We start from the raw sequence: 23,258 nt of genomic DNA on the forward strand, positions 1-23,258 counted from the left end.
CTCCCAGTGACAGGGAGAAGCTGAAAAAACGTAGCTGAACCACCAGACCACCCTGACATCTTCCTGTTCCTGCCTTTCTCTGCCTCTGCCTGTCTTTCTGCCTCTCTGTGGCTCCCTCTAGTCCTCACCCGCCTCTTTTTAATTTCCCTTCCTTTTGCCCTCCGTCATCTACCTTTTCTAATTGGGCTGTCACTGTTTGATTAAAGCCATTGAATCCGTTCCAATCGCCAAATGGCCTGATTCTTCTTTGTGGTGATGCACAACTTTTTATGCAGGGGGCTTCCGCTCTAAAAGCCCTGTATTTTTTCATCCACTCACACACTGTGCACATAATACTAATGGGCAAATTATTTAACACCGCAGTAGCTTAGCCGCTGGGGATTGTAGCACGTTGGCCCAAGTGCATTTTCCTTGCCATTAATCCACAGAGGAATGTTGCACTGATGAATTGACTATGCACTTTGTATTTGCCACTGCACTCCAAGCAGCCATTCACTTGGAAATGGCTCGGCTGCCGCAGGAACAGTCGGTAGGCTTGTGTTCTGCGGGTCAGATCCAACTTTAAAGGCATGATCTGTGATTGGGTAGCTTGCACCAAAATCAAAACTTGGTGATCTCACTCTCAGATTGACTGACAAGTCAACACATGGATTAATGCCACCTTTCTTAGTGGCCTAAATCCACATTTTCTAAATTTGCTTATTTGCTTTCATGCTGAGAGCTCGATGGGAACTGTATACTAAATCTGAAGCTACAGCCAGCAGCATTTCTGTGTGGTATTCACTGTCTTCTTCAAACAGACGGAGATGTAAGCCTGCAGCTGTTGCTACTTCAACCACATTTATTGAAAGACAATGTCTGCCCCTACTGAGGGGAGCTCGTGGCTTGTTAAACACACTGTCAATGCTGGAAGCAGAGAATTTTCTTGCTGAAACAGATTCTTAGTATTTCAAAGGTCAACCAGCTACACCACTGCGCTGACATCCCAGCAAAGCTCACAGATCCAGAGAGATTTTGTGGACAATTTGCAGTTTTTATAGCAATATAGAATAAGTCTTATGTTGACTTATAAAGCATATGGTTTTAATAAAGAGCAGCCTTTTGCCAGAGCATAGTGTTGTTGGACTGTCTCAGGGAAACGTTAACACTTGCTGCAAGGCTAGCATCTATTTCAGAGGGCGTACGGAGTGGAATTAAACAGCCGTGTCACTGTTCTCTCTCTGTTTAACCTACACGCTCATCTGCCAGACGCGCCTGACAGCACCAGAGCCTGGAAGAATCTCCCAGCAGGCCCGGCGGCACACGGACCGCACCATATTTAGTCATCCAAAAGTCCAGACACAGACCAATGCAGTCCTCCACCTTAATCTGTCTCCCCTCTGTTTCTCTCTCCATCTCTCCCTCTCTCATTTTTTATGTCCTTCCTCCACTCCCCCCCATCTCTGTCACTTTCCCCTCTCTCCTACTGCTCCCATTCATATCTGTCCTCGCTCGCCCTCCCTCGAGTCATTTCTGCTTTATCACTGTCGTGCCCCTCGCTGTGTCTCTCCCCCTCGTGCGTCCCTCTTTTCCCTCTTACCTACTGAAACTCCTCTTTGCCTGTGCCTGTCTGTCCTCTTTTCTGGTCTCTTAAGCCTGTCAAGTATTTTCCAGCCTGCTTTTCATATTTTTTTTTTTCAACTTTTCTAACTTCCTCTCACTCCCTAAGCAACATGCCCATCAGATTCTGAGTGTGAATAATTCCCTCTCCATCCCTCTCACCTGTCATAAATTCTACTCCTTCTTCCTGCTCCTTCCAACCCCCCCGCCTTTCCCTCTGAGAGCCTCCCCACTGTCTCCCTTCTCGGATGAGCATGCTGCTGATGGAAGCTGGGCCTGGATGCTAATGAGTTGCTAATTCTATCAGCCGTCTCTCCATGCCCTCCCCAGTGGGTGTCGGGCCGCCAGCTCTACCACGGCCAGCCTTTTGATGGAGTGCCTTGGCTGATGAACTCCCGTCTGTGTGCCCACTTTAACCTCCTCGTCCTCAGGCACACATCATTGATCAATGTCCCTATCTGTCCTGGCAAGGCCCACTCTTACTCCACTCATTTATGAGCAGGCCCATTGCCTGCAATCCATTTTTCATGTGTTCAATATTGTAATAGCAGGGGGAGTTTTATTTTGTATGTTTTCATGCTCAGGTCTTCAAATTTCTTGGCTGTGTCAGAGCTTAGCATGTCAGGGAAATATATCTCTTTATTCCAAGTATAGTTTAAAATATAGTAGAAAAGGCATTTGAAATTATATATAGTTATGTATCAGTTTCTTGGATTGATATAAGAAGCAGCTGTGCAGCCACTTTGTGACATTTTCCTCCCCACTGTCTTTCTGCTGCGTATAATTCCCTCACACTATTTTCCTTTAACACCCAATCTGCGCTTGAGAAGAGGCCAAATGGCAGGGTTTAAGCACTTGAGCACAGACGAGTGGTCCTATTTACCAGGCCACTGGGCTCTTTTTTTGAGGATTGCTAGCTTTGGACCCCTCACATAAGAAAAGAACGAAACTTTTGTTTTTCCGAGTCCCCTTAAATCCGTCTGTCTGCCTTCCCCGCTTGACTGAAGTGGATACAGAGGCGGCCTTTTGTTCTACCAAGATGAAGAGGGATGCTGTAGTATAAGGGGGGGAGTGAGGGTAAGAGGAGGTGGGTGTGATTCATTGTAATTTAATAAATACCTCGCACGGAGGGTTGGGGTGCCTTCTCAACCCCTCAGCTGTCTGTTTTGAAATAGGGCTCTTCTAGGTTTGACACCCAGGGAAGTAAAAAGGGGATTAGCGAAGGAAAAGCCTCAGGCCATATACATCTCTTTCTGTCTTTTTCTTTGGCCCAAAGCTTTCTCTCCCTGTGCCCCCCGGTCTTTCTCTCTTTGGGACCGAGAGGCCCCTTCTCTAGCTGTGAGCGTATGAATGATGTCATCCAGGTACCTATCTTGACCCAAAGATTTAGCAAGGCTTGAATGGACTCTCATGGCCTCAGTTCTTCTAATGGGGGTATAATCCTCAAATAGCTATCACTTTTGGTGAATTTACTGGTTCAGTGAATGAGCATAATGCTGTCTGATCTTGGATCAGCACTGTTTAACAATGGTGTTGCAATGGTTGATTTCCCGTCAAATTCCTGCAAGAATCAGTCAGAGCCCCAAAGTAGAGCCATGTCCTCGTGCATAATATAGTTGACTTTTTTTTCAAGGCACACTCTTAAAGCAGCGGTTTCACCAGGGTCACACGCGGTCCACTGCTTTGCAGCATCACCAGGGATTATAGGGTAACTTCTGCCATGCTGTTCAAGCATGACCAGAAGGCTTGGCCAGTTTTGACCTGAATGGAAGTACTGAATGAGGAGCCGGCATTGAAATTCAGGATGCAGTCACATGCAGCCACTAATGTCTCTCTTTAAATGGTCACATCCTTTCTCTTGGGTCTGACTGTCTTATCCTTTGACAGGCTTTTAGCCAATGAAAACATTTGCTTGTATTTGTACAGAACAAAAGATCCAATTTAATTTCCTTCATAAGAGCTATATAAATTGGTCTTGACGATGCACAAACTTGTGTTTTTTATACAGCAGAATATAATCAGCGTCACTTCTATTTCATATCCTATTATGGTAAAAATATGTCTATGACATTGACCTTTCTGTTTGTTTCTCTCTCTTACAGGAAGGACTCTGGTCAGCCTGAAGTGAAGGGTCACTGAGCTCAGACACACTCCTTCCATTGACTCACAATTACACACACATAGGGGAAAGTCACACACAAAACACACACGCCGGCACAACGACACATATACATTCACATTTACACACACAAAGACTGACTGTTGGGTGCACACACACACAGACTCATCTGTGCATAAACGCAGACACACATTCACACACAGGCCCTCTGAGCAGGATGAGGGAACCCTGGAGGTGCCTGTTGGGCCTGTGCCTCCTGGCATACTCAGCCTCCACCCACAGTGCCACCAATCCCTTTGTAGGGCAGCAGACCCCTCCAGACCCTTGCTACGATGACACTGGTGCAGCCCGCCGCTGCATCCCCGAGTTTATCAACGCTGCCTTTGGCAAGGAGGTGACGGTGTCCAGCGTCTGTGGCCGGCCTCCGTCCCGCTCCTGTAGCGTAGTGGAGCGAGGCGACGATCGACCATCTGTGCGCACGTGCCAAATCTGTGATGCAGCTGACCCTCGCCGTGCCCACCCTGCCTCCTACCTCACTGACCTCAACTCAGCCCACAACCTCACCTGCTGGCAGTCGGAGAATCTGAACACCTCACCGCACAACGTGACTCTCACCCTGTCATTAGGTAAAAAGTTTGAGATCACCTACGTCAGCCTGCAGTTCTGTTCACCACGACCCGAGTCCCTGGCAATATACAAGAGCATGGACTATGGCAAGACCTGGATGCCCTACCAGTTCTACTCCTCACAGTGCCGGCGTATGTACAATCGACCCAACAAAGCAACCATCACCAAGCAGAATGAACAGGAGGCTCTGTGCACAGATGGCCACACTGACCTCTACCCGCTCTCTGGAGGACTCATTGCTTTCAGCACTCTGGATGGACGGCCCTCTGGCAAAGACTTTGACAACAGCCCGGTCCTTCAAGACTGGGTGACTGTCACTGATATCCGTGTGGTCTTCAGCCGGCCCCAGCTTCCACGGGAGCTGGGACTGGGTGCTGGAAGCAACAGCGGAGGGAGGGACGATGACCCCACGGCGGTGACATCGGCACTGCCAACTTATTTCTATGCAGTGGGAGACTTCCAGGTAGGCGGGAGGTGTAAATGCAACGGACACGGCTCACGCTGTCTGAAAGACAAGGAAGGCAAACTGGTGTGTGACTGCAAGCACAACACAGAGGGACCTGAATGTGACCGCTGCAAGCCCTTTCACTATGACCGGCCGTGGCAGAGGGCCAACGCCCGCGAGGCCAACGAGTGTCTGCGTAAGTCTTCTCCTCTATCTGTCAGTCTGTATGAGCGTTTAAGGTGTTTCAGTTCCTCTGCTGTGGGACAATCTGTAGATTTCTACAGTATGGCTCTATAACTGTGTTGTGTTGGTTGTAAAAAGATGAATACATGTCCTTTGATGTTTTTACATCAGTTCAGTGGCCATTATAAAACGAGGATGTACATGTAATGTGTCTCTTTCTTCAGCTTTCTTCCTTACTGTCTTCCTCCCCCTTCCTATGCATCAGGGAGGTTTTATTTCTCTAAGACAATCTCCTCAATGCATCTCAGAATTCCTAATGAGGAAATGGGGATTTGGACAGAGGATAGAAGAGTGTTGCACACACACCATATATAGGCCTTATGTCCAACACAAATATCCTATGCATAGTCCACGAAGTGTATGAAAATTAGGCAATATTTGAAAATCTGGGTTGTTTATTTCTTTGTTGGGTAGAGTCTTGGCCTTTTCACCACCCATTTTCAGGGACAGCAATGTACAATCAGGCCGACAAATTAAATTTATACACATCTGTTCACACGGAAAGAGAGAGGGAGGAAAAAAAAAAGAAAAACTGGAATTTTGACCATGATGACCTGTGTTTGACTGTCACAGGGGTAATTAAGAGTGATGCCAGAACATACCGGATAGGTTTGTGTTTATACAGGTGAAGAGTTCTGGTAGCACATCGTGGTTGAGTTTGCAACTTTGGCAACGTCTCTAAAAACACGAGCCCATCCTTTCCTTACGTTTCCCATCAGCCCCTTCTATTTACTCTTCCTCTACAGGGAAACAGGCCTACTTTCAACAAAACCATGTTTTCTGGACTTGTCTATGAAAATAGCTTTTTCACAAGCAAGTCTAAACAGTGGATGACAACAGCTCGAGTCATTGGCACACCGCTACAGCTAAGTCATCCAAGAATGTTATTTGGCAGTGTTTGCTTTTACCTCAAGACATGTTCTGTAAAAATCATCCAGACATGAAAGCTTGCCAGTAAAATACTAGCAGTTTCAGTGGCAATTCTTGCTCATGTAAATGGATTATCTTTGTATTGGATTAAGCTTTTATATAATAACAGGTTTTTGATACTGATATTAATCACATATATTAATTTCATGGCTGTACAGCGGTTTTAGACACATGCCATGTTAGCCATGAGTTTTTAGCAGGATTTGTTCTCTAATGTGTGGATGTTTCTTTGGTGGTACAGCATTTCTCTGTTAGTATAAATAGACATAGGTGGAACTTAATTCAGGTCAATTTTGCTTGTCATAAAAATTTGTTAGCGCAGAAAAATAAAACCATATTAGAAACCACTGGCCCCATTTTAACCTTTCCCCATAATGAAATAAAATTACAGCCAGAGAGAAAACAAGCAGGAGCAGAACATAGAAAAGCAGTGTATATTTTTCTAACATGTTATAATTGCCCAGTGAGCTGGCCTGAGATCATATTTAGCAATGAACAGTGCCAGATCTGTTTAAAGGGGACAGAGAGTGACAGAGCCAGAGGAGCAAGGCCATTTTAGCATGAGACCGGCCAACGAACCCAGCCTTCCCTCACTCTGTACTCTGAAATGCCAACACAACCTGACTTTGGCTTCTCATCTATCCCTGACACCCTCATTCCCTCAGCTCACAGTATACACCTAGCCCTTTCTACAACAATATTCTGTTAATCGCTCACAGTTTTGCCCACGCCCTCTTTTTCAAATGTCCCGTAGCTGTTTCCGAAATGTTACACCCGCTTCCCGTAGATCTCTTCTCAGCGGGATTGATATGTCACTTCTATCCACGATTTCTGGCCTAAACAGCCCAGCTGTGCTGGCCAACTCTGATGACCTAATCCCAGTGTTGATACAGGGCAGTTAAAGCTTATTGCAAGTTGCACGCTATACCTGATCACACATCCGGATACGCCAAAAAGTCAGCCCCAGATGTCCCCAATTTCATGTTCCAAAAGCCTCTTTACAGCTTATTCCGGTGGAAAGGGTTCCAAAATATCCTCAGACTAGCAAGAGAGCTTTTAAAAAGCGCCTCCAGTGTATATTAAAGCCCATTCTTAAAATGCACCCGCCCCTTGTTGATTTCTCTGCTTGCTTTTCTTTCTGACACGGTGTACAAATGGCGGCGGGCTGCAGTGCGAGCCCTGAGGTGCACCACTGTGGCAGCAAGGTGTAAGTATTTAGGCTGGGCAAATGTGTAAGAGTGGCAAGTTTCAGAGCCAAGGGGTCCCTTAGGTGTCACCAGAGCCTTCATGAGGCCCTGTGGGTGTTTGGGTTGGAGGTAGGGTCTGAGGGGGCCGGGCTGAGGTCATGATCCTTTGTGGAGTGGTGACAAGGTTAAGTTGACGGGGAGATGGTTTGTGGCTAATGAGGAATTCAGAGCGGGCAGATGTAGAGCCAAGTCAATAGCTGTTCCAGACCCCACCTCTGAGTCTGTCAGTCCTTGAGAAATGATTTGCCTGGTAGCCGATTTCACCACTTTAAGATGTTGCAAGGTTTTGCTCTCCCTCTTTGCAGTCTTGACTTACATCTTTACCCTGTATGACAGGAACATTGTCTCCAATAGGCTGGTTTGATTGTTCGTTTGTCTTACTGAATGTTTGACATGCAAAGATTACTGTCTGAGCTCTTGGCAAGCTCATGTACTGTCTCCAGACACACACACACACGCACAGCCATCTGCTGCCTCCCCCACTATGAGTCCTGCCTCAAGACGTTGGTTTACAAATCCCTGCTCTAGTAGTCAGAGAGGGCAGCCTTGTAAAGGAGCGTGTCTGTTTGTATTGAGGGAGACATGATGGAAAAAGCTGTGATTTATCTGCCTGCAGTTTGAGCCACAGGACAGAATGAGGAAACAGATGGATAAGAGCTATTTGGTTACTGGTTGTGATGGAGTATTGGCTTTTCTGCTGGCATGGTCGATGCCGTAATGTAAATACTTTATGTTGACTTAAAAATGTGAGACGGTGTATCATGCCATAATAAAGTCTGCCAAAGTCACAGTGTAAGATGAAGAGGCCTCTTCGGGAGTCAACGACAATGTGACATCCTGAGTAGATGATAATTTATGGCGGTGTAGCAGCACTCTGCTCTTGGCCCTGTCTGCAGCCATCTTGGCCCTGTTTGGCTGCGGCTCTGAGCTGTTCTATCCCCCAGCCCTTCCTTTCCCTCATTTGGACTCAGCCTGCAGGAAGTTCAGAGTACTGCTCGAAGGCGCTACGAGCCCAGGGCCAGACACCATCCATCCCTAATGGACCGGCCAAGCCAGGTCTGCTCCCAGTGCTGTGCCAGGGGAGCTGGTATGCATTCATAGCATTAAATACAGAGGTCACATAAAGGCTGTTTGAACTGGGCTGATTTGCCAGAAATGCAGGTGAGCTGCGGTTGGTAGCAGAGCTGGGTGTTCCTGCTCTGCTGCAGTGTTTGGGTGTGGTGTTGAATATTTTAATAGTAAATTTTGACATATTGAGTCCAGTATGGTAGTCTGTTTTTTGAACAAGAAAGAGGAGTTTCCTCGGAAATATTCACTGTAGGCTCTCAATATACACAAATCCATGTCATCACCTGAAGGAAATTCCCACAAAGCAGTCATTACTCCCCCCAAAAGTTATTACCTGTTATATAATAGATGTTATTAGATCATGTCTGCCGCACTAATGAATGAGCGGTTGCATTTAAATTTGAATTTTACAGCGGAAGAAGCAGAGCGGACAGATATTGAAGTTGCGAGCCTTGTCACAAGCCCGCTCAAACTTTTTGGTGGGGGCTTGTGGTTTTTGGTGGGCTCGGCCTCTGTTTTTTGGAAACTATTAGCTGGAATTAGAGGGAATTTGACAGATGGGTTTCTTAGGGAAAGCAATGTGATCCAGCAGAGGTGTGTGCGTGTGTGAAATGTGTGTGTCAGAGGAAGAGGCCAGCCAGGAACACATGCTCAGGAACAGGGCTCAGAATAAGCCCTCAGATCTGTACAGAGCTGTGGAAACTCTGAAGACCACAGAAGCACAAATTTACTCCCCTCTTTCTTTCTCTCTCAGGTTCCCTCACCGACAAGGGGCAGATGGTTATTTGATGCTGATTAGAATTTCAAAATAGGCCTCCATCCTTTCACACCATTTTCCTCCCCTTCACATCGCCCAGCAAGGGCAAGCAGAGGTCAGGCCCGTGTCCCAGTCGTAGGGCAGATTCATCAAGACACTTTTTCGGCCTGGTGATTGAGAAATGACCTCATTCTTAAACACATGAAAGAAAGACATTCAAGAAACCGTGGCACAGTTTGAGTTCGCATGATTTGAATAACAGGAACGTTTTATAGTTTCTCAGTCGCAGCATGGAGAGGAGCGCAGCTTTTTTTTGGGTAGAACAGAGTTAACCTCGTTAGGTCGCTCTGAGTTTCCATGTTGAACCACGAGAATCCAGCTGTGCAGTTCACACCAGACTAAAATTGTCCTCCGTGGTCCGGTTGAAATTTTGCTCTCTGTCCCCAGAGGGCAACACGATATGAAGCTCAAAGTGCCAGGTATAGACGGGCAAAGGTGAGAAAAGCCAGAGCTGTCGTGATATGACTGCATGTATGTGCCATGTTCCTACTTTCGCTAATTGACTTAAAGACCCTCCAACCCCTCCCGCCTCTGCCGCCTGTTGCTGGAGGCTAACAAGCAACCGACACTTCAATTACTTACAGCGTGACACACAAATGAGCAGGAGATGTTGGTGTGTGTTGGAGGGCCGGGGCATGCAGAGCGAAAGAAAGTGATTTGAAAAAGAAACCTCCTGTGCTTTGAAATAATTACACAACCAAGGAATGTTGTTCTAAAATCAACAGCGCTATGAAACAATGCCTCTGGGGGGGTTAGCGTGAGACGCAGGGGCTACGGCACAGCGAGGCCAACAAACATGCAGTTTTGTTTTGATGCTGTGCGTGTTTTAAAGGCTTAAAGCAGGAGTAGCTTCCTTTATCTGGCTGAGACAAGAGGGTTCGGTCAGTTTGATTGGTTTGTACTGTAGCTTTCTTCTTTGCTTTTATTCCCTCTGTCAGTATTGCAGCTTTGGTCCTGGGCCAGCCCACAAAGCACTGATGCTTTTCTCGTTCTATGAAGCCACCCGTAAAGGCTCTCTGGCAAGCAGGGAAGATGGTGAAACAAATGTTAAGGACAGCAAAGAGTCAAATAACAGCATTAATGTCAGCTGGGTTAAAATGCTGAATCCTTAGGAAATGCTCTGCGGCTGCCCGAGGCCACGTGTGTGTGTGTGTGTGTGTGTGTGTGTGTGTGTGTGTGTGTGTGTGTGTGTGTGTGTGTGTGTGTGTCTGTGTGTGTCTGTGCGTGTGTGCATATATCTCCTTGCATTCGTGTGAGAGCCACATGTAATGTAGTAGTGCGATGTAGCGTTTCATCCCTGTGCCAAAGCAAACTGGTGGAGCTGCAGTGTGCCCACCCTGCTCTCTCAGGTCCGCATCAACTCTCCCCCACAGATGGTAACAATCACCTCCTGGTGCCCGTCACCGCCACCACTCTCTTCCTCTCTATCCTTGTGTAACTGACTGTCAAAGATTAAGTCTCTGCTTGGACATTTTCCTGTCTGCCGCCTATTCTTTTATTTCATATATGTTTCTCTTTTTGCTGAAATCAGCCTTTTTTTCCCCCTTCTCTCATTGAATTCTTTGTGTTTTGGTCACAGTTTTCTTTTTGTTCTCTTGCAGGCCCCTGAATGCTGTTGCTTGAGAAAATATGTGGTTTTTGGCAGCCAGCCTGTGTTGCTGGTGGCAGCAACATTCAGAGGCTGTTAAGAATAAATATATGTCTGTTTGTTAACCATGAGTGCGCGACAATCTCTTGGCTCCCGTTAGCTGTGGTTTTGTCTGCCTTACTGATCAGTCGCAGTCACTGTGTATGTACTGCATGTGTGTGTCTGCATACGTTCATGCATATGAAATGGATGTTGCATTGTACTGAATGTGAATAGACAGGTCTGATGTGAGGCGTGTAAACAAATCCTTCACTGTCATTTCCTTATGGACCAGCTCTTCTGGGAGTTGTCAAGTGCCGCTTTTCAATCCATATCAACCTCACAGCTCCAAACCAGTCTGAAGAGTTCAGATATTTATGCGGTTAGAGATACGTGATCTGACTTGTGCAGTATGTAGTACCATCATGTACAAATTTAAGTATCATCCTGGTCAGTCTTTGTTCGTACACAAGTTTGGCTTGTGCTTTTTAAGGTCTGAGAAAAAGACCTTGATGATGTCATCAGGAGAAACTTGGAGGGTGAGTTGCATCATGGGATATCTTTGATTTTGCTGCATTCGTTTTGAATATTCCTTAGTAAGGTGTTTGGCTGCAACGAGCCAGAACAGCTTCAGTGCTTCTTATAATAGACTCTCCAAGTCTGTAGAACTATGTTAAAGGGATGAGTGCTATTCATTCTAAGGATATTCCCCCATCTGGTGTCTTAATGATGGTGGTGGTGGAGAGTGCTGCCTAAAACAGGTGCTCACGGCCATAGCATATGATTCACGTCATCTTCACACTCATCACACCATTCAGCTGGAAATATTACCATTGAAACCGAAAGTAAGGATAAAAAAACACTGCTTGGTAGTCATTGCAGTGGATGTCGCCAAGATTTGTCCAACACCTCCATCTTCTTATCTCACAATCTATCCATTTTCTTCCTCAGCTTAACCTTTGACCTCTAATGTTACTGCTCAATTCTGGGTCACCAGTCATCAAGGACTCTTTTGCTTTGTGTGCATTCACATACAAGCCTGTGCCACAACCAGATCAGAGAAAACATTTGATTTTCCCCTCACCATTTCTACTGTCATCTCTGGCCACAGTGGTGAATTTACACAGCAGGTTCCATCTGTCACTTTCTATTTCTAAACCAGCCCAGGCATGACATGTAGCCCCCTGAGTTGACCTCATGGTTGTGTATGCCACATAGTCGTGGTAAAATAAATCTGTTTTTACCCCGGTATTTACTGATTTGCCATGATAATTTGATTGCACAGCAATCGTCTGCTTCTACCTCTGTGATCAGGACTGCAGCATATAGCCTATGGAAAAAAAAAAAAAAGGAGACAGAGAGAGTGAAGGCACAGGCAGGACAGAGATAACTATGTTTAGATGTAGGGAAGTGAAGTGGACCAGAGAGAGGGAACAGAGCTAAGGACTCAACTCTCTACTGACACCAGGCCCCCCAACCTGGCAACCCTCCAGCCTAATCTCAGTAAAAATCTTCCCCTGCCTGATGCCATCCAGAGAGAGAAAGAGGAGAGGATGGACATGAGAAAGGGTTGGGGAAAGAGACGAGCTAAAAAAGAGGGAGAGGCAACCAGTGAGAGTATTTGAGATGGGGTCCCATGAAAGTAAGAGGAGAGAGGGAGGGAGGAAGAGAGAGCGAGGCTTTAGGGAGGGGTGGGAGAGGAATTAAGGGGACTCTCAGTTCAAAAGGGCTCCCAAGAGCCGGCTCTTAAGCCCACGGCGTGAGGCTAACCGCAGAAACCAGCGGAGGGAGGGGAGAGCCGAGACGTGGTATCAAAGCTAGAAGTGAAAGATATGTCTGTGTGGAAGAGAAGGAAAGGGCAAGAGGAGCTAAAGTGGCTTTGCTCGAAAGAGGACGAAGCTCCTGTGCACATCATAACACGGTCCATGTAATGCACACAGTAGGGCTACACGACTTGTAGTTTCCTGTTAGTTCTCAGCTCGGAGTTCTTAATAAATCTTTGTCTCAGCTTGTTGTCCACAGCTCATTAAAGTCTGCACACCCAGCGGTGCTTACATCTGCTCAAGTCTCGCTTCTGTTTGACTCTTTTTGTATCTTTATTTCTTGATCCGTGTCATTCTGGGAGCTGTTACTGCCTCTTGAAGCTACATAAATGTGTATGTGTGTGTTGTCCACACTGTACACTGCCTTGGCTCTAATGAGGAGCTAATTAACCGGGTGTTACCCCCGGTGCCCTGAGCAGGTGGCTGGAGCAGCCAGGCGGAACTCAGCCCAAACACACAGACACACAGCATACACACAGGCGCACACACATGATGGCAGGAGCCCATATAGCAGAGCCTGCTTAGCCAGGCAGGGAGGGCACCCAAGGGGGGCTGCAGCAGGTCTGGACTGTGGCCTGGGCCAAGAGGGGAGAGGTGGTGGTGGGAGAGCAGCCCTCCAATTTTCAAGGATCAATTTTAGCCATGGGATTTGGGTTTTGCACAGGCATCCAAAATCAATTGGCTGTGCTTACCGGCTTGGCGTTGGTCGAGCTGAAGGAAAAATGAGGTTAGATTTATCCCTGACATATGGAGGGGAACAGAGAGGCGCTGCACTCCACAAACACACTTGCATTTTATTTGTTGAGCGCAGTCTTTACGGGCCAATTTGTCATAGCACACTTGACAGACCAGCCTGTGAGCTTGTTCAGAGCACTGACTTGCTGAAGCACCTGTTATGAAAGCTGGAATATAACAATGAGGTGTTCTTCTGTCAATCTTCCTCACTTGATATATTCCCTTATTGTCCTGACTTGAAGAAGTAAGCGCCACCTAAATCACAAACTGGGATGTGTGCAAACTGTATTGAGGAAGATATTGGGTAAAAACAAGGCATTTACTGTGCTCCCGCAGTTAGTCCACCAAAATTTGCATTTGGCGCAGTTCATTTTCATGACAAAGCGGTGCAACTATTCTCTACTAATATTTTCCGAGGGGTTTCTTGCTCCTCTCCCTCCTTTATTTTTGTCTCAGCATCCCCCTGTTTGCCAAGCCCATAGCTTGTGTTTGTTGTTTGATTTCCACGACAACACGAGGAACCAGATTTACGCATCCTCCAGTTGGACGTGGACCCATAAAGGAGACGCGTTTACTTCAGGGTCGCCCTCTCTTTGCTCACTTTCCACACAGAATGTCTGCTGAAATGTCTGTTTTTTCCTCCAACAGATAAGAATTAGCGAGTGTTTTTACAGAGCACTAGTAAGGTTTTGATGTGTTAATGAATTGAAAAATGGCCTTCAACAGTGTTCAGTTATCCCCGCTGAGCCTAATTTGGGTGAGAGGGGTGCTGCCGTGGTTGGGGGTAGCAGGTTGTAGGGGGAGGTGGGGTGTCAGTGTGTGTGTGTGTGTGTGTGTGTGTGTGTGTGTGTGTGTGTGTGTGTGTGTGTGTGTGTGTGTGTGTGTGTGTGTGTGTGTGTGTGTGTGTGTGTGCGTGCGCACAAGCACTTCAAAACAAACCCATAAACATTCCAGGATCTTTGGGCAGCTGCAGCACCAAGCTGAACTTAACTGCACACAGTATGCACACCACAGAAAACACACACACGAGTCCACATACAAACAATTACTCGAGGCCGTCATTGGTTTTTGCTTATTCAATTTCCTCAGTCATTAGCGTTAGATCACATGTTCAGTTATTTCTGATGCTACTTGTCTCATTCTCTAACACAAAAAGAAACCCTGGCTGTTGTTAAAGTCATTCCCAGCCATCACTGCTACACATGCTAAATCATTTAAAGGTCAAATTCTGGAGCTTTCTATACATTTTCCACACTTGAACATATCCTCTCTTACTTCAGACTTTGTGGGCTGATCTTGTTGCACAGCCGTAAATCGAGATGATGCCATAAGAGGGCTGTCGCTACTTCAGCTCGGGAGAAAATGTGACCCATCGCTTTCATGTTCTGCTACAAGGTGTTAATGGACACAAGTGCTCACAGCTGTGTGTGCGTTTGAGACGCTTGATCATAATCACAGTCCCCCTGCCCGCTCCACCCCCCGCCCCCCCCAGCAGCCGCAGCCGCTCAGCGGAGCTGGTGTGTTCTTTGTCACATTCCCCTCAGAAGAAGTTGGACAGGCTATTTAATTGTTCACATGCACACACGCTAGATACAGGCACAGCAACATACACACACACACACACACACACACACACAAACACAGAGCAAGAACCAATTACACAGTCAATATGTTATCAATTTGGTGTATTTTTTCAGTTAAAACATGGATGATTAAGCTTTGAACTCACTCAATTTCCAAGCTTCCCTCGTTCTGCATTGCTGTGCCATCTTAACACTCCCTACAGATCTCCTCTGGACACTTTCTTTGGGTCAGAGGTTAACCCTCATCTTCGGCTTAACCAGTTTATGAAAGCACACCAAAAGATCAGCAGTGTCTCTACACAAACAACGCTGCCTCGATATGGATCCGTACATGAAACAGTATTTCATTAACTGCAGAGTTCCATACAAATTGGGCCGCATAATAACCAGATGGAATTGGGAAACAGTCTGGGAATGCGCTCCCCCTTTTTTTCCAGGGTCTGCAACCAGGGAAAACTGGGCCTCTTTCCCAACCTGGTGCCAGGCGTCCCTCTCAGTGTGGGTGGGGATTCATATTGTTCGCTTATTGCTTCACATATGCACTCAAGTGATTCTCCACCCGTGAAAGAGCCACCGGTGTCATTAACAGTCATTTCTGATCACCTGCGAGGAGCCCGTCTAACATGGCACAGATCATTGAGCTCAGAGTAACTGCAGGCCTGACCTTGGCTGCAGCAGCAACGCATGTGTCAGCTAGTGATGATGGGGAAAGAAACATTTAAAATTACTTCTCAATGGGTTAACTTTTCCGCAACATTTTAGTTTCTGACTTTCAAGTTACCCAAATAAAGATATGTGAATGTCCCGACTAAAACAACACCAGGATTTAAGGATTATCTTAGCATTGCTGTGAAAGAAATTGTTTGACATTTTGAGAATTGTGCTTATTCACTTTCTTGCCAAGAGTTTGGTGATAAGATTGATACCGCTCACATGTCTGTAAGCAACAGTCAGCAGCCAGTTAGCTGTGCCTAGCAGATAGACTGGAAACAGGAGGAAATGGCCTAGTATTTGTGCTAAGCTAAGCTAAGTGGCTGCTGGCTGGATTTTTGGATTTACCATACAGGCATTAGAGGTATCAAATTTCTCATCCAAGTCTCTGCAGAGGCTGAATAAGCATATTTCCCAAGATTTCGAACTGTTCTTTTAATAAAAATAAAGTAGCTTATCACCGCTACAAATTTTAGCCCTGTAAAGACTGGAGCATGCGCCATCAGAACAAGTTTCTAGAACATGTTTTCCAAAAGAGAGAGCAGCATCAAGAATGAAAAAAGAGAGCCAGAGAGAGAAATTCAAACCCTGGCTTTTTGTCACCTCTGCACTACTGGCCAATCACAGTGGTTTGCATGCTGGATTGCCAGTTTTGGAAAGCTCTAGAAATGGTTTCTGTGACTGCCCACTCACCAGTCACTGTCTTGCACACAAAGCCACATATATAGACACAAACATAAAAGTCTCCCAGTCCCTCAGCCCATCTCTTTATTTATTCCCTATTGTGGTGTCTTATTCTATTCCAAACATCCATTGTTAGTGTATTGTTCTCAAACACCAGATTAAAGTTAATTAATATCACCTTCCGTTGTGATCCCCTAATAATCCTCCTTTGCCATAACTGTTGACATTTTTGGTCAAACAGCTCTGCTGTTGTTTACCCCTTTCTAATTTATCTGCGGGTAACTTTGAACTGGAGCTAAGTTCTGCAGCAATCAACTTTGAAGCCGTGGCCAAGTCTTCAGGTCCCAGGTCTGACTCTGATTTAACCAGCAGCGGGTCTGGACCAAACTCTCTTACACAAACAAGAAGGGCAGGTTTCTCATTAGGCTTCTCAGATGCAAACCCCACATGTAGAGAGTGGATGGCATTTATGAATAAGCTGGTGAGCTTGGACTAATATGGAGGAATCAACAGAAAAGACCTGAGAGGTGAAGACACACGAAAGAATTTGGAACTGGCAGAGACTGTGAAGAGATATGACCTCGCCTCACATGTCCCATATATTGTGGCTCGCCTCATTTAGAAGACAGCAAGCTCGAGCCCATTCCTTTATCTGACTCGGTCTCCCTTTTAATAGATCTTCGCAGTCTTTACTCATCAGTGATTCATGAAATTAATGTCTCTCTTTCAAGTGATTAATAACTAATGGGCTGAGAGAAGCCGAATTCATTAATTATGAAATGGAGAAAATGAGCTCTGCAAATATCACTTTTGATTGATGAGTTCTGGAATAGCAGCCAAGCACACAGCCGCAGTGTGGATTATAAACCACTCACTACTGCCTTACTGGAAAATGACTCCCCGATCTCCAGTGATATGTACGATATATGTTTTACTGCAATGTGCGCTTTTAACTTACATTTTGACTGTAAGGATAAATCCTGTGAAGATGTTGTAAACCTTTCCATTTATCCCACTCACGTTTGCTGATAAACCAACAACGCTAACTTTCCCTCTTCCCCCTGCAGCATGTAACTGCAACCTGCACGCCCGTCGCTGTCGATTCAACATGGAGTTGTACAAGCTGTCGGGTAGGAAGAGCGGAGGCGTCTGCATGAACTGCCGCCACAACACTGCAGGCCGCCACTGCCACTACTGCAAGGAGGGCTTTTACAGAGACATGGCCAGACCGATCACTCACAGACGAGCCTGCAAAGGTAAGAGTCAACGAAAAGATTAGGCTGTTGAGCACGTTGTGAGTTTTTTTTTTTTGTCTGAAAGAGTTGTTTTTCATGAGTTTCTGGCCCCTGTGGTTTTTCAAATGCTAATTGCTGTGCTGTTTTCCACATTTTACTGAGCAATCTGATCTTTTTTTGTTGTTGTTGCTTTCATACATTGGGGTGGTCACTGCACATACAGACTGACTCAACTAAATATCCTGTTCTTTTCTGCTGTCAGAAACATAAAACTCAAGCATTACTTCTGGGAAAGAATCTACCCTCTGTTTACAACATCTAATGTGAAAGTTTTCATGAACACGGATCACTTTTGTGTTATATCAATCAGTGATAGAGTAGCAAAATGAACAACTATTTATATGGAAATGTCACGGATTATGACTTGAAGCTCAGTTTGACTTTGCATTTGGCAAGCCGCTGCGTTAATGTTTACAAAGTGTTCAAACAAAGGCTGATTGAGATGTTCTAACTCTAATAATACTTGTGTAATCCTGTCCTTTCCGGAAAAAAAGTTTCAAAGGAGTAACAAGTTATGATTGGAAACATGCGCGGCCATGGTAACTTTGACCGAAATATTTCAGCACGTCTGACTTGCCATACCATAGCGGAGAGAAAGGAACTGACTCGATGCCTGGAGCTTTTCTGGCCAAATGTTTCCCCATACCACACAACCACACAATATTATCACTTGACCAAGGCATCTCTCATGGAAACATGTATTTTACCCCTTTATTATTTCACATTTGCAGTGAATATTTTTCAGCCTGATATTATGCTGGAAGCATTTCTCTCTCCTCTCGCTGGACTCATTGCAAAAACAACAGCAGTTTCCTGTACTTGTTGCTCAGGAAAATATTCAAATCAATAGCAGAGAGGGTGTGTTTTTTATTCTGTTGATCCTGATGAAGGTAAAGAATCTCTTCCAGAACATTAAAGCTGAGAGCTGCCAACATTCATAGCCGTGAAGATCTTTTGGTTGAAATTTCATGGCGAGAATCTCCCACTGGCTTTCGCTCAGTTTTCCTTCTGCAGCCGACGAAGCTGTAACCGAACACCAGGAGGCTCGAAATGGCATGATATTAGTTGAGCTGAGATGTCGAGCCATTCATCATATAATGGCAAAAACTCCAGAGTGACTTGGTCACATACCTTAAAACTTAAGTCATTTGACCCTTTACTGCTCCAAAACACAGACAGAGAGTGTTTGGCCTCAATGCTGACATGAGATCAGTCCTGAGGTGTGTGTGCACATTGTTCCCTCATCTTCCATTTCCTGTAATACCTGGGAGTGTGATGCTCTCACACAAACACTCAAGTGCCCTGACGCTGCAATTCTTCCTTATCAAAGCCTGATCAGGTGGTAAACAGTTTATCTCCCTCCCTCACACAGGCCCCCGGATGTAACGGAAATGAAAGTTAATGTCGGCAAAGCCTCTGCTGAGCGCCTGCCTCCGTGATTGATCAGAGCAATTCCACAGCTTTCTAGGAGCCGTCATTTTACTCTGCCTCAGCCCTTGCTCACTCTTTTTCATCTTAATCTTCTCCAACTATTTATAACCACAATCTCCTCCTCATCCCCAACTTCTGATCTCTCTCCCCATGACTAACAAGCCTTTAAAACCTCTCTCCTTTGCTTTTACCATGGGAGTCCCTGATTTATTTTTCAGTCTGGATTTTTGCTCCTCTCCGTGTTTTATCTCCATGTGTCGGGGTCAAGATAGAGGTCAGAGGTGCTTATGGCTGAAGGGGGGTGAGTGTCACATCTGAAATGGAGTTACAACAATAAAATACAGGTGTTTTCTAAAGGCGAGACTGGAGTGGGGAGGGCTGGGGGTAGTGCGGGCTCTGAGAGGACAAATAGGTCCTGTCTGTTTCTAATAAGACCTGCTCTGCCACTGGGTGTCTGTACACAATCTGTGGAGAATATAAAGGAGGAGTAGCCACCTTCTTCCTGCCTCCATCACCGCTTATCTCCCACGTACACATAACACATGCTCTATTAAGTACTAAGGTCCCAATGCAAGCTGAATTTGCAGGGTCCCAGCTCTGTAGCTCAGATGCCGGGCAGCAGGCTCTCCAGGAGCCCTTTACAGTGTAACAGGCATTAAAACAAACAGCAAAATGAAAGAAACATGGCAATCACCACATGGCCTGGCTGCCGTACGCGAGGTCTTCAAAATACAAGGTTTTTATGTGAATCCAAGCCATACAGCTGGTATCCGTTGACCACAAGGAACATTGATAAAAGGCATTAAAAATGAGGCCGTGGTCCATGTGAAGCAACGCTGGCCAACATCAACCACACTGGCCGTCTGTCTCAAATATCTCTCTGAAGCTGGTTATGAGGATATTCGCTGTCAAAAAACACTGGACAGAAAAAAGGAGTTACGCAATCTAAATCTACAAGTAATTTTCAGTTAGTAATATAGCACCAGGCCTATAGCAGCATGAATCTGTGATCCTTCAGGGGGAATAACACCATGTTTGTATCATTAGTATCAAGTTTAGCCAGTACCTGTGAACATGAACCGAGTAAAGCCAGAGAATCAAGATTTCTTTGGGTTCTGCTGACAGCTTCAATTTATCAGTCTGTCAACATAGCATTATTACTTTAAATGCTAAAATAATGCTAATATCTCTTAAATAATTCCTGCATTCAATTTAGTAGTTTATGATCTCAGATAAATAATTTTGTACATACTGGATTACTACAAATTACTGGATTTAATGGCTCAATGAGTGTGCATAAATGACTGATTTGTCCTCTCAATTTGATGTTGTATCATTTGCCTCCTCCCCTTGTAGAGGCCGATTAAATAAAATACAATGCAGGGGATCTCAAAGATGTTGTGTTTAACAGCGATAACCCAAAGTATGTCCACATATCTCAGCCAATGATCAAAATAAATGCATACATTGCAAAGGACCTAAGCCCATATGCGCACACATGTGCACGGAGCAACACGAATCAGTTAAGGGGAGCCTGTCAAAGGACTACAAATCCCAACACAGTGCCCATCACGTCTGCAGGCGCAAAGGCTTGAAAAGTCATCAACCTCTGAGGACGTTTTTACTGCTTCTTAACTGGCCCGAGCCCCTGCACATAAAACTTCAGAAAAACACTTCAAGGAGGAGAGCTGGGGGTGGAGATTGACACCACCACCCCCATTCTCCCTCTCACGGCCCATCAAGATCTGGCAGTTGCTGGCTGTTTACTGAACAGGGTGGACATTGGCAGTAAAATCTGATGTCTTAACAGCTTGTGATTGTTTAGAAGGGAAGTGAGAACATCTAACGTTACTCACATCTTTGAGTTGATAGCTTGCACCGCTCAGCGATCGGCTGGGAAACAATAGCCACGTGTCCCGGCAGGCATGACAGACCGACTCCAGACTTGTATCAGACAGATCATATAACGGGGGGCTGGGGGTGGGTTGTTCCGCATGTGCTTTGAACGCAACATTTCACAGGTAAGAATAAACCTTATATCACTATGGATTTTTTATTGTGATAATCATGATAATAATTACCATAGTCGATGATCATCAGCTTAGTTAATCTAAATGATATTAGATCCGAGGCTGCCTTCTGTAGATCAGGGTTTCAGATCGAATCAGCTGGGTTTTATTAGCATGTCTAAGGGCACAAACTCCAGGAATACCAGAGATTCACAAACAGTCCGTGGACACTGTGGTGACAGAGGCAGGAGCTCTGGCTCTGGCTGATGAATGAGGGTGGGTATAAAGGTGAGGATATAGGTTACATGGTTGGCACAGAGCAACAGACAGTCCTTGACCTCCGACATCCAGCTCAGCCCAGCGTCTTACCCTCACATATGCAGATGTGCATTCCCTTTAGGTCAGTGAGAAACTCTTACCGAGCGTCATCAAAGCTTCAGTTTCCTGGTTGGGCCTGCGTGACTCAAATGGTGGGGATTTTGCACGGACGCTGAAGCATCAGATTTACGTCTCCGTGCACAGCTTCAAACAGAGCACCGCCACTTTGACACCTGTGGACCGGTTGGCCTTGCCGGAAAAGGCGAACGTGTTCCTGAAGATCTGAGCCACAGTTAATCCCTCCCAACCCTGCCGCCAGACACACACGATCACTCTTGGGTCAGTTTCAGCCATTTAAACCCTCCGTTTGCCCAGTCAACAGGTGGTAGGGTCCTCAGGCTCCCCTCTGTTGTGGGCTAAAAAATGTCCAGCGCAAATAAACACATTCACAGTTCTGTGGAGTGGTGGGAAGAAACCGTGGCATGTTAGCAGCTGCCTTTTTCTGGCAAGCCCTGTAACAAACTGTTGGGTTACAGGGTTTTTCCCCAAAGTGTAATTTTGGCCTTTCTTGTCTTTTCTTGATAAGCTTGGACAATTACAGCTATCGAGTTGCAGTCGAGTCACTCTTAAGTTTGCTTCAGTCATTTTACACTAGCCTGTGCCTGTTTTCCAAATAATTACACTGGAAATAAGAAGAAAAGGCAGAGTTCACCTTGCATTTCATGGTTTGTTGTGTTTTTGGCAGCACGTCAGTAGATACAGCCGGGAAGGAGGCTTTTCTGCACCCTTAGCTTGCTTTATTCTGGACAGAGAATGTCAAATTTGAAGTGAAACCAATCAGTCACACCCCTGAAGACAACCGAATACAATATAAAACTCTTACATTTGTTTTGATATGTCACTGATGTGTTTGTCTAGCTGGATTGCTGTAAAATGTTAAGTATGTGTTTATTGCTTAGAGAACAAATGTCTGTTTTTTTTAAGTAGAGTCCGAGTGGCCACAGTTTGGTTAGATTCACTGTTGTTTATGCTGCCGAGCACACCAGACGCTCTGTTTGGACTACACTGAAGCGCTGTGTCTCTCATTCTCTCCATGTTTCTCTCCAGTCCTCTCCTTTGCTTCTCACTCTCTGATACGTTGCTTCTCCCTCTCCCTGTCGTCCTCTCTAACATCTTGTAAAGCTCTCTTGGAAGGCTTCGGACCAACACGCCAGCTCTTGTATTTAACAGCTCTTTAATCCAAAAAAAGCCCCATGTTGCTTAAGGGGGTTTGAATAAATTGCCTAGAACCAGCAAAACTCATAAAAGCTTTGCCAAAGCGAGGTGACCCGAGAGTTGCTTGTTGCTGTTGGCATTTGCTGGGCATCGACTGAACTTTCGGGAAGTGATGAAACAGCATAGCGTGTGTCACCATGCAGGCACCAGACTGCACACAGCACTTAGGAAATGAGCAGAGGGGACGGCAAAGTGTGCTTTTCTGGGTCTCCTGACAGTGATGCACTGCATGCATCATCCCATCCCCCTGGTCCTTTTACTTGTCACCTGTGTGACTTGTTACAAGTAAAGTCAATGAGTGAAAAAGCGTTTTTGTTTTTTTTCATTTTAAGGTTTGTTTGTTCTACTAATGTAACTCAAATCCAGTAACAGCACACTGGTGCCATGTTGGAAAGCAGCCCGCATTGCCCTCTATTAAAAGCATATTTAGTCTACTCAGAACAATTGTAGGCTACCCACTGTAAAAACATCTAACTGACAATCACTGGTCTGATTGTGATATATGAGCACAATCCTCTTGTTGCACAGAGCATGGTTTTCTTTTCACTAATTCGTATTGGTTGCTATTTGTTTTATAGCGATGCCTGATTGTGAATTCATCACATAAAATGTTGTCGGCGAAACTGATCTTGGCTTTCACTCAGTCGGCTGCGAGTTGTTATTTATCCAGGG

The 23,258-nt window shown here is 45.5% G+C and overlaps 1 protein-coding gene across 1 annotated transcript in view; it reads left to right on the forward strand.

The window, feature by feature from the left end:
* Positions 1–3,861: 3,861 nt before the first annotated feature.
* The window catches only part of ntn2 (netrin 2), a 30,967-nt gene continuing 11,570 nt past the window's right edge, over positions 3,862–23,258 (forward strand). Inside the window, exons 1-2 of the mRNA XM_070991148.1 lie at positions 3,862–4,986; positions 17,326–17,514. Of these exons, the coding sequence (XP_070847249.1) occupies positions 3,936–4,986; positions 17,326–17,514 (1,240 nt within the window). The 5' untranslated portion in view covers positions 3,862–3,935. The remainder of the gene's footprint in view (positions 4,987–17,325; positions 17,515–23,258) is intronic.

The sequence above is a fragment of the Chaetodon trifascialis genome, chromosome 21, assembly GCF_039877785.1.
Source record: "Chaetodon trifascialis isolate fChaTrf1 chromosome 21, fChaTrf1.hap1, whole genome shotgun sequence".
NCBI lineage: Eukaryota > Metazoa > Chordata > Actinopteri > Chaetodontiformes > Chaetodontidae > Chaetodon > Chaetodon trifascialis.